The sequence below is a fragment of the Coenobita brevimanus genome, chromosome 94 (assembly GCF_032717465.1).
Source record: "Coenobita brevimanus isolate Jiangsu-jjx chromosome 94, ASM3271746v2, whole genome shotgun sequence".
Lineage (NCBI taxonomy): Eukaryota > Metazoa > Arthropoda > Malacostraca > Decapoda > Coenobitidae > Coenobita > Coenobita brevimanus.
In genome coordinates, this window is record NC_137047.1 from 42,050,480 (window position 1) to 42,063,307 (window position 12,828).

Sequence of the window (12,828 nt, forward strand, 5' to 3'; positions counted from 1 at the left end):
TTATAAAAAAATATATATATACACTATATACAGTATTAACTATATACACTGATTTGTTGTTCACTTGTACCTATCGTGGGCAATATATGTGTCAGCAATGTGTGGAAATCTTTGTCTTCACGACTGTGTTGAAGATGTTCATTCTTGCTAACATCATTTGTGTTGGCCATTTTTTTTTCTTTTTTTTCTGGTTTTCCTTATAACTTAATTTATATGTTTGCACTAGGTAGCTTTAATTAATAAATGTTTAATACAGTTCTTTTAATCGCTGACTGAGTAACTGTGATGGTATATTTTCTTTATCACTTTGTAGATGTAATAATGTATAGCTGTATGTATGAAACACGTATTTTATGTAGGTATAAATGGTAACACTCGTTGGTAGTAAATAAATGCTATAATAAATGAATGAATATATACAGTGTAGAATATTTATTGTTGGTGCAAGTATTTAATGATTGAATTATGAAGATAATTGATGTAGGTATATGTATTTAAGTTGTAACTATACAGCACGTTTTATATGTTTGTGCAGAAGTTTTTTGTCTATCACTGTGTATTGTATAAATGAAGTAACTATGTAACTCACTAAATTTTTACCGTGGTGGAAATGGTGTGAGTAGTGTTGCACGTGGTGATAGTGTTGTCCTTCGCGGGTTGATTAACGTGTTGTCGTCTCAGCAAGCACGCATGATGACGTTGACTTCCCCCACTGGTAGCTGTGGTGAGTAAATGAGTAGCGTTGAGTAACTTGAGTGAAGATGAGTGAGTAAGATGAGTTGTGAATATGGGCTTGGTATTTGCTTCGTTGTCTTGACCTCTTCACTCCTGCGTCAGCGGTGGAGGATGGGTGGATGTAGCAGAGAGAGGAGGGTGAGGTCTGGTGGTTGTGAGTCGTGTCTCGCTCTTCGTTTGTTTGTTTTGTTTTTCTTTCTCGATGCATTCGCAGTCCTTTGTTCTTGTGATTTACTCGTTGTGGGATGAAGACTGCCGCTACTTGTAGGAGCGTGTAGAAGATTATACAGATGCATCATAGAGTTGTTACTTGTAGTTGATTGTAGATGGTTGTAGTTCGTTGGTTCGTCGTAGAAATTGCAAGATTGTTTGTATCAGTACTTTGTTAAACTACTGGCAAGGCGTCCTGTGACCTCTTCATCTCTACATCGGCGTGATGATCGTGAAGACGGAGGGGGGGTTGGGGAGAATATTGTCAGGAGTTGGTTGTGAGTTGTTGCATGTGAGAGGTATTTTTTGTTTTCAATCTTGATATTTTGTAGGAATTCACTGTAGATTCGTAGACGAGGTTCATACGTTCACTGCCGCCATATCTCACAAAAACTTTGTATATTCTTGTAGAGAAGTTTTGTAGTTCAGTTGTATATATATTTTACTCGTGGACGAGCGGTTGTTATACGTGAGTAGCTTTGTAAGTAGATAATCTTGGTTCCCATTTGTCATTAAATGACAGGAGAGGCAAAGATGAGTATGGGACTATTTTTATTTGTCTTGGAAATATTAACAAAGTCTCTCACACATGAGTGAAGTTAAGTAGAGACCCGCAAGCTACCTCCTGTCTCGCTCTCTCTCTCTCTCTCTCTCTCTCTCTCTCTCTCTCTCTCTCTTCCGTGTTGCTCGGCTCGTTCTCCCTACTACCTGCCGGTTCTATGGCCTGTCTCCTTCTGAGCTCTGCTTCCTAAATTCTGGTGTAGCAGGGGTCGTGTCACGTGTGTTGCACTGTGGTTGGAAAGTTCTAGAAACCTGTGTGTGAGTATGTGTGTATGTGTGTGGATGGTCACGAGGCACTGTCGTGTGACTATAAAGCATTCCTTGAGTTAAGAGTGTGTAAGCATGTTTAGCATTGCTCGATTCTCGCAGACACAATACCTTCTCATCATCTGACTTGTTGCTTCTATATCTCTCTATCTATCTATTTATCTATTTATCTATTATGATTTGTAATTATAATATGGAGTCCTAACAATAGAACGACCAGAAAGGAAGCTATAGATCACAGCACAAATAGGAGTAGAAGTCCAGCTCACATCCAATGGACATCAGATAGTCCAAACCAAGAAGGCAAGGATCCTCCGTGTCGGCCACATAGATTGGAAGCATTGCCTCTTCCCCTGCCCCTTCAGTACGGACATCCAGGGGTCCCCTCAGTTCTGCGCAGTGCCCAGTTACACCACACAATTGTTCTGATGACTCAGGCAGATACCAATAATGTAACACATCAGGCCTAACAAAACTCTGCTCTGAGGCTGAATCAATCACCGGCGAACACTACTTGACGTCTATTCTTCCATCTACATGCACACTGTCAATTGCTGACCTCTTGCATTTTCGCAGAGGTGGAGCTTCTTTGGAAAAACTGGCTGGTTACTGTCTCTTGTCACCAGCCTTTACTAATTTGCCCTCATCCTTCTCGTCTTCTGCAGCCTTCTTGTTATTCTTCTCATTTGGACAATCATAGCTAGTGTCCCACCTCACCTCATGTCCAACACCCATTTTTTGCAGTCGTGGGTTTCTTTTCACTGTTCCGTTCTTGCTCCTTCTTCCATTTGTAACAATCCACCTTCTTGTATCCTGGCTTCTGGCAGAACCAGCAACCTCCTCTGATCTTCTCCTGTTCGCTCTTCCACTTGTAGTAGTTCACTTTCTGATGTCCTGGCATTTCACAATACCAGCAACTTCCTCCAATTTTTTCAACTTCACATACTTGCCTCTTTCTTGCCTTGAATCCTGCATTATGACCTGCCTGAAAAGTGGACATAATGGACTTGACATAGGACTCAAATTCTACAGCCCTGGCTAGTGCTTTATGCATGCATTTTGGTTGTGCCTGTTTCACTTGCTTTTAACTCCGCACTATCAAAAGCATCGATGAACTGGTCCCTCAGTAGAATAGCCAACAGGTTAGGTGCTGCACCAGGGTACGCCCTGCAAGCAATACTCTCCAGATCATGAGCAAGCTGCTGTAGGGATTCTCCTCGAACTTGTACACGGCTCAGGAATCTTGCCCTGTAAACCTCAGTCCGGTACATGGTTCCGTATCTGCACTCCAGTACTTCTACTAAGGACTGATAATTCTTCCTCTCCTCTACTGACATCTGGACAAGAATCTCCATTGCTGCACCCTTAAGGCTAGTAGCCAGCTGCACTGCCTATAATCCCAACCATTCTGATCAGCAGGTAACTCAAACTGCGCATGGTAAGCTTCCCAAGATACTTTCCCATCAAATTCCTGAGGTATCTTTTTAATTGGACCCCCATTACAGCCATGCACTTCACTGGCATGGGGCCTAAAAACTTGGCAAAAACTTTGCCATTGCACTTGACATCTCAAAGGCTTTCGATCGAGTTTGGCAAAATCTTTAATTTCCAAACTGGCCCCTTACGGTTTCTATCCTTCTATCTGTGCCTTCATCTCTAGCTTCCTTTCTTGTCGTTCTATAGCCACTGTTGTAGACGGCCATTCTTCTTCTCTTAGATCTATCAACAGTAGTGTTCCTCAGGGCCCTGTCCTATCACCAACTCTCTTCCTTTTATTCATCAATGATCTTCTAAGCTGTACATCCAACCCTATCCACTCATACGCTGATGACTCCACCCTTCACCTTTCCAATCGATTCCTGCAACGCCCATCACAGCAGTTACTTCAATAAACAAGGGATGAGGCTATGGCACACATAATGTCTGACTTGGCTCGTGTCTCTGACTGGGGTAAAAATAATCTTGTTGTTTTTAATGCATCAAAGACTCAGTTTTTACACCTATCAACCCGACAAAATCTTCCACAGGTATACCCACTAATGTTTAATAATATTCATCCTAATCCTGCATCATCCTTGAACATGCTTGGCGTTTCATTTACTCAGGACTTATCTTGGAAAGATCATATTACATCTCTTGTAAAATCTGCTTCCAAGAGATTAGGTGTGCTAAGCCGACTCCATTCCTTCTCTACCCCTCCACAATTGTTGACCTTATGCACGAGTTTTATCCGCCCCTGTGTGTAGTACAACTCTCATGTGTGGGGAGGTTCTCCACATACAGCTCTTCTCAATAGGATGGAGTCAAAGGCTTTTTGTCTCATTAACTCTCCTCCTCTTACTGACTCCCTTCAACCTCTGTCTCTTCGCTGCACTGTTGCATCTTTATCTCTTTTCTATTGCTATTTCAATGGTCACTGCTCCTCTGAACTGTCTGCAGTATACCCTCCACCTCTACAACGGGTGCCTAGCACCCGCCTAGCAGCAAACTCTCATCCCTTTTCTGTCCAACTCTCTAATGCAAGAGTTAACCGTTACTCCCAGTCCTTCATTTATGCAACAGGTCAACTCTGGAACTGTCTCCCTCTGGCTGTATTTCCTACTTCTTATGATCTCCAGTCTTTCAAACGCAGTGTGTCCAGGCATCTCGAAATGATCGGATCTTGAATTTGGCTCTCTCTTGTATTTTGTTTTTCTCTTGGAAGGAACAGTTATTGTGGGCTCGCGGCCTTTGGTTCCTTCTTTCTCGCATAGAAAAAAAAAAAGTCCGGGACTTCTGATTATTCAGCACTGTAATGCTACCTTTAGATGACTGGGATCCATCAAGATTCACCATACACTGTACATTTTATCATATGCTCCTTGTACACTAACCTGAGGCTCAGCAGTGCAGCCTCAATTTTCTCACTAATTATCTTCATATGGTCGACTACATGCTTCAGCTGGTTGTCTACATGCTGTCTGCACTACATCACTATTCCCTCACTAATCTTCAACTGGTTGTCTGCATCCCGTGTGTACTCCATCACATTATTAATTACATCGTACATCTGCTGCCGTAGCTCAGCATATACTTCCTTCTTCAACTGTTCCCGTTCTTCCTTCATTTTTCCCCCATGAAAGCATCTAGCTGTCATTGCATCCTCAGTTGTAACACCCTCTGTTGCTCCTGTAATACCTCTTGAAGTTGTTCATACCGCTCTTTCTGTTCTTCAGTTTGTGTCTGTAGTTGTTCTTTTATTTCGTCTTTGAGCTCCTTCTTTTCGTCACTTTGTACCTCTAGCTGTTCACTTTGTGCTTATAGTTCTTCATTTTGTGCTTGTAACTGTTCTTTGAGTTCTCTCCTTCATTCTTTGCTTGTAATAGCTTCATGATTACTGCCAGACATACCTCCTGTTGTCTAGCTTGGCCTCTTGTCTGTACACCTTCTGCCTCCATGTTGAAGGTTAGACTTATTGCAGCACTTTTCTAATGATCCACAATCCTGACACTACTGTCGCTTCCCCGTCCCACATTACCACAGGCTCCAACAGCAGCAGTTCAGTATAAGAAGGATATTGGCCAGTGAGCTGTTCTTCCTTTGGTCAGCATTTCAATGTGCAACAACGAGATCAGCTCAGGCGTCGTAAATAAACACTGGCTTCTTAAGTTCGCCGTCTTTATTTTCCAGATAATTACACTAAAAGCTTGCCAACTACACTTCACTGTTTTCATAAGTACCGGAACTATACAATCTTCACTAACTGCACTGACACTTAACTAAACTCAAACTGAACTGAAAAACTCCTCTAGTCCCTTCCCCATCCTTGGATACGCTTCCCATTTACTAGGATGATCTACTACATTCTCGGAGAATCACAGTTACCAACTCGGAGACATCCAAAATATCCAGAGTTTTCTTACGCTGTGTAACACTTTAAATTATTTAGCATACAAACTGAGATAAAACTACATAATTTAACAATAACAAAAAAAAATGTTATAAAGACCACAAAAACTAATGTACAACTTACAAAATACCTCACCTCACAAACAGCAGGCTAACTGGCAACTCTGACACATAACTGAAAAGCACGAGAAACACTGAGAACCTTCCAGCACTACCCATCTAGCAAATCCCGCTTGTCAACAATATTCTCTAACAGAGAGGAAATTAATTTCAAAGTGTGAGTGAACCGTGGTAAAGGTTTTGGTGTAAGCAGTTATGATGCATGAGGCGTAATTTGATATGGCTCAGAAGGTGTTGTAGTGGGTTTTAGATAGGATGAGGGCCCATGCCGGAGAGTCAAGGGGCGTCACAGATCTGATATACTGTTTATAAGGTAGGGGAGTGTTTCTTTTTTCTTATTCTTTTTTTTTTTAATTGCCCAATGTTTGTCTTTACACATGCCCTGAATGCATTGAGTTTGGGGGTACACAGCCTCATTTTCTCAAGTATGTGTCCTACAAGGTGAGTGAAGTTTCATATGTTGATGGAACAGTCTTACTGGAGAGGGGATGTAGCACAGGTAAATTTTTAACTATGATGTAAGGTGTACAAATGTGCTAATGTTTCCTTCTGCTGATGAGTGTGGTGATGAATTTATCTCGAGCGATCGTCAGCTTGTTTTCCTCGACCCATACCTGATGTGTGTTGAGAGGTCTTGTTGCAGTATATAGGTTGTGTTTATGATGAGATGTGTGAGTTTCATGGTAATGTCAATGGCATATGTAGCAACGTTAGTGGGCGGTTGTAGTGTGGAAATATCGTGCAGTTATACGAGGCTGAAGAGAGTAGGTGAAAGAATGTTGTCCTGAGTAACACTGTTAGAGAAGCTTCCTGTTCATGATGACGTATCCTGGAGTAATCCATGTGCTTGTCTTCCAAATAAGAAACTGGCAAACCAGCATTTTGTGTTGCTCTTCATGTCTATGTTATACATTTTAGCGATTAGCCTCCATCGAGGGATGGCGTGAAAGGCTTTACTAATGGTTGTTGTTGTATGAAATGAACTTTCTTTGTGTCTCACGGAGTTGATGCATCAGGTGCGTGTTGTGTGAGTTGGTTACTAAGGCGTTTGTTAAGGTCAGTGCTCTAAAGACGTACTGTGGAGAAACAAGCAAGATAAGCTGAGGTGTGACATGGTCAATAATATAGACACCGAATAATCTTGGATGGCGTGCTAATTGGTGTTACGGACACTGATAAAGAAGGGTGTCTTTAAAAAGGATAGTGATGATTGTTCCACGTTTCCGGCTGTTGGGAAGGCTACAATATGCGTAACAGTTGTTGTGGATGTTTGTGATAGCCTATAGGCCTAAGTGTTTCAGATGTAGATGTTGATGTCATCCGGCTCTGTGCTTGAAGAGTTTTGTTTTCTTAATAAAATTACTTGTCTGTTCTGGAGTGATGGGTGATACACTGTGGTCGGGTGGAAAGTGCTGCCAGCGCAGAGAAGATTAATTTTCTCAGCGTTGGTGTTAGGTGACATGCTTGTTTAGTGGATCACGTGTATATCTACTTTTTTTTTTTTTTTTTTAAGTGATGTGTTGGTGTTGGAGGTGATGGCGACATTGGTTTGGGAGGTGCTTCTTGTAATTTAGTGACACTTTTTTGTTGAGCCAAGAGGGATCCGTGTAGTGGGTGATTGTTGCTAGAGAGGTTTTCTGTTTTTTTTTTTCTTTTTATTATTAGTTTTATTGTGTAATTGGTGGAACCTTCTAATAATGTCCTTTGTATGTGAGCAAGAGAAGCTGTTTGAGAATGTCGCCTTGTTTTATAAAGTGAGCAATATCCGGTGAAAATTTTTCTTTGCAGTGTCTTCTGTTTCCTCGTGGGATGAATTGTTTGGATGTGCCTGTCAGCGCTGCTGATGAATGTGTTGTTAAGCTTGTTGAACTTATTGTTCTTTCTTCAGTGCATTTTGTCCAGACAACTTTCTTGAAGTGTGTGTTATTGACGTGTGATCGCTCTGGTTTCTCGTGTATTCTTGTAGTGATGCTGATAGGGATGTGATCTGATTTGGGATTCCGTCCGCCAGGTGGTGTGTGGCAGAGTGTGAGCGAGCAGAATGTGTTGTCCAGAGAGGAGGAGCAGCACAGTGCTTGTTGAGGGATGGAGGTGTACTGTGTGGCTTCATTTTGAGAATGTAGTGTACATGTCGTCGACCTGAGCTGCATATCGTCTGGTGTCAGCTGGAACAGATTAGTCGAGCTGCCCTGAATATGAATGGGTTAACTATCAGAAAACATTCATTAGGTCTTTGCAATAGAAATGCAGTTGGTAAATTAAGGAAAACATGCCTTAGATTATATATCTAAGGTAAGCAAAACAATTCTGACTTTCCTTCTAGATGGCTGGTGATGTACTGTTCATGTTCGACCAAGAACAAGTGAATATCCTGCACGTGAAGAACACTGCGCCGACCAGGAACACCTTCTACTATATTTTTCGTCACCTTGGCCAGAGAACCCTCCTTGGACGTCTCCCCTCCTTGAACGTCCCTCCACTGACATCGGGCGAAACTGTAGGTTCTAATTGTACTGTTTATTAGTCACACCAGAAGGGCAATCAGCCAATGAAAAATGAGGCTAAACTTAATATTTGACCAAATAGAATCACCTAAGGGCAAAGTAATATATTAAGTCTCTGAAACCTTAACAGATATTAGCCAACAAAGGAAACTGAAAGGCAGAAGAGGTGAATTACTAATCTAACATATATACTTTTGTCAACCCTCTTCTGCGAAGTGATACCTTAATGCAGAATGACACCTTATTTTGCTTTTGATTATTTGGGATTAAGTTAATTTTTACGCAGTTCAAATTAAACTTTTCTTTTATTATTGTTATTATTGTTTTGTATTGTTTTCTTGTTTTACTGCCTTCATTGTATTATTATTGTTGTTCTTGTTCTTGTTTTGTGTTTTGGTCTTGTGTTATTTCCTTATTTAGGTATTGTTGTTTATATATATATATATATATATATATATATATATATATATATATATATATATATATATATATATCAGCCGTTTCAGTATCCACTGCAGGACCGGCTTATCCCGACCGAAGTCGGGACGATACAGCCAATGTATCACTACCAAGTGGCTTAGGCTGTCTGGTAGAGTGTGTATGTAGGGTCAGAAGTGCTTTAAGTGTAACTGTAGTGTTGGAGTGGTTTTGGATGTGTGCGTAATCTGTGAACCAAGCGTAATCGGCCCGCGCAAGCCAAGTGGGTGCAAGCATACTTTATAGTAAGCGACACTGGTTCAACCACAGCACCCCTTGTGTTCGCCAATGAAGTACGTGGCGGGGTGAACACTCCCAAAGTTTATTATCCCGGCGGGGCGCGAACACTGGTTCACCCGTGTACGAAACGCACACTCTACCACTGTACCACAGAGGCTCCATATATATATATATATATATATATATATATATATATATATATATATATATATATATATATATATATATATATTGCCAGACGCCATAATCCCGTATGGGGTGACCATTTAACTCTGAGTTATTTGTTTTACAGGGAGGGGCACTAACCCTCCACCAACCCACTTGACACGTAGGGAGCACGTATGGTTTGGTTATATGGTTACCACCCAGCGTTGTAAATGGTTTCTTGGCTTACAGGAAACCATTTGGCTTCTGTCTCAATGTAAAGCCACCTGTAACGGAAAGAAAAGCATTAAGTAGTGACAGGAACGATGGGAGTAATAGGAACAGAGTAGGGTAGGCACAGAAAAAGAATGATAAAAGCTAAGGAAGAAGTAGGCAGCATTACATCAAGTGAGTGGATGATGGTCGCCACCATCTACCACTAATTTATAAATAGATATATATATATATATATATATATATATATATATATATATATATATATATATATATATATATATATATATATATATATATATATATATATATATATATAACACCTATTCTTCCCCATCTACTGTCTCGTGCAAGTGAACCCTAACTGTACGGTACGCAGTATTTATTATGTCCATACTCAACAGCAACCTGGGAAGCTAAAAACTAATCAAATGTAAACTTGGGTAAACAAATGAGCTAAACCATAAACGACTAAATTATTTGCACTGAGATGGATGGCTATTTGGAGGAAATCCCATCTTGCTTACTGTTTCGTTATCCATCAACTACAGTGATGCACAAGTGCAGTTATAATCAATAATTTAGCTCAGTCTGAACAGTGACATCAACATATATGATGTAAGACCAGAGCAAAAGAAAATGAAATTATTTTAGCTGTGTCAGTCCTATTGGAACCGTGTAGGGATTGGAAGTCTCACAAGGCAGGATGCTAGTCTTTTTACATTATTGTCCTGTTTCATCTATTTCACTTCGTTCATTGGCAGAATAAGACAATACTGTGGTTCTATATCCCTTCTATAGAGCCTTTTCATAACTAGGATCAAATTCTAGCGTAAATCTCTTGCTACAACTCGGCACTCAGGATGGAGAAATGGTTATTTTATACCAAATTAGAGCGAAAAAGGTATAGTCAAAAAATTCCATTTTGCAATGCTGATAGGCATTCTAGTCAAGTGACACGTCCAGTAGTGCCTTATCGTGAGAACCTGAAGTTCGTATGTGGGGCGTTTAAAATCTTGTGGCGAATGTGTCTCCTTAGATTCACAGGGCTCTCAGTATAGGGGGAACCCAGATGCAATCAGTCTGATTCTTCCTCTGGTTGTCCGGCAGGGGTGGCCCACGCTGATGAGTGTTTCCTCCTATTCAATGTGTCTGTTTGGCTGACCTTGGAGAGGGAGGACGACCTGCGCATGAGAGACATCATCACCACACTCTGGACCAACTTTGCGGCTACTGGGTGGGTTCCAAATCTTAACTGTTTTTATTTTATTTATTCATTTTTTTTTTTTTTCAGAGACAGACGTCTCTCAGACATTCATGATATCCAGTTTATTCACCAAACAATCCTAACAGGGTTTTGTCCATCAACATTTCAACAAAACATATTTCTGTCTTTTCTGTAGTTCAACAAAGGATTCTTTAAATGTGTACTGGACACAGTTTTTTTATTATACAGTTTACAGGGTATGATCTTGCCTGTTTAGTATACTGTCAAATTTGCAAAATTGCAGTCGTGTACATAACTATACTGTCTTTACCCAAACTTGGCCCATCTTGACTGCCGAGTTGTAACATTTCATTGACACTAGAATATAGGGCTGTTTAGGAACAGTATAGAAAAGGTGTAGTCATAGGTTTGTCTTTTTCTGCCACTGAGGTGAGTGAAGTGAGCTGCAAAAAGAGGAAAATCTGGAATAACTTGGAGTAAAACTGCTACACTCATTACATTGCCGGTAAGAAAAACTCTGCATTAATGCAATCATCACTACCCAGAGGTTGAGTACGTGTAAAATTAATTTTTTAATTCCGTTGATACTTTTCACATAAAATATGGAAATACGTGATGATGGTCTTTCTAGATATTTGCTTAGACATTACCTGATAGAACTAGTGGATGGGAAGAGGCTCTTGGTTTGTTTCCTTTATATTGAACTCATAGAATTGATAACACGGCAATTCCTAATCCAAAGTGTACATATATATATATATATATATATATATATATATATATATATATATATATATATAAGGCCCATAAGTTAAGATGCCTTTATTTTGCCTTCAACTCCATGTACCTTTCCTTTTTAATGTTTCAATATTCTCCCCACAGGAATCCAACTCCTGATGGTTCGCTGGGCTTTGTGTGGGAACCCGCCAGTCCTGGTAACCTGCAGCATCTCGCACTCACGCTTCACCCCAAGATGGAGCCCGACACAAACCAAGAGGTATTACTTTCAGTGCCTGGGAGAGGTATTTAGGGTGGGCTATGATGCTTCTCGTTATTCAAAGGTCATCTTACGAGAGAGAAAGAGAGAGAGAGAGAGAGAGAGAGAGAGTACTGCAACTTCTCTTCCCATCAAACACGAAGTCTGTCTGCCCTCTGGCCACACGGCCGTTGTTGGAGAGGCTCGCTCTTAGGGCCATTATTTGCCTGTTACTGGAGTCTTCGTGTCACCTTTTCTTAAGCGATTTGTTTTCCACATTACACCTGAACATTCTCCTGTATGTTATTTATACATTTTTAATATTGGGCTAGTTTGCAACGCTAATATCAGGAGGTTATTGAGAAGTAAGGTACAGAATAAATCCCTAAGACAGAGGTGTTACAAATTTCCGGTGTTAACTTATAAGACGACCCTGAACATCAAGCCCCCAGAGCACCTACATGTCTCCAAAAACAAGGGGCGTGTTCCGCCTGCAGAAGTCCCAGTGGCTTGTGGTGCAGCTGTCTTCCCTCAGTAATAGTAATAAACATTCCCTTCAGCCTCCTTGTCATTATAGGTAAGTGCTGTACACTGTGTTTAACTCGGCCCAGGTGTTCATCTTTTTGCAGCTTATTTCATGTAGCTCAGTGGCAGAGACATTACTACGGCTCTACATCCTTCCAGAGCACTTCTTTATAACTAACATCATATTCTAGTGCTACTCTGTTGTAACATTTTTGAATTAAAGATAGTGAAATGGTAGTTTTAGACCAAGTTAAAGTAAAAAGACTACATTAGAACATTGGAGTTAATCAGGTCTAGGTGACCCCTCTCACTCATGATGATTCATTTCAGACAGGGGTATTCCTAATGATAATGATAATGATGGTGACGATGATGATGATGATGATGATAATGATGGTGATAATTTTTCTGAGTCATGGCTTTCCTTGATGATTCACTTCAAACAAGTTTTTTTCTGATGATGACGATAATGATGATGATAATTATAATTCATCTGAGACTTGGGTTTTCTTGATAATGATGATTTATTTCAGAAATGTTTTCTTTTCCCTAATGATGATGATGATGATGGTTTATATGAGATGTTTTCCTGATGATCATGATGATGATAATGATGAAGATGATGATGAAGGTGGTGGTTTTTAATGACATGGGTTTCCCTGATGATGATTATGATGAAGATGATGGTTTATATGAGATGGGTTTCCCTGATGATGATG

At 40.4% G+C, this 12,828-nt stretch overlaps 1 protein-coding gene across 1 annotated transcript in view; it reads left to right on the forward strand.

Moving 5' to 3' along the window:
• Positions 1-12,828, forward strand: part of LOC145412897 (carboxylic ester hydrolase-like) — a 52,637-nt gene that overhangs the window by 31,881 nt on the left and 7,928 nt on the right. Inside the window, exons 9-10 of the mRNA XM_080282694.1 lie at positions 10,491-10,617; positions 11,491-11,605. Coding sequence (XP_080138820.1) covers positions 10,491-10,617; positions 11,491-11,605 — 242 coding nt within the window. The remainder of the gene's footprint in view (positions 1-10,490; positions 10,618-11,490; positions 11,606-12,828) is intronic.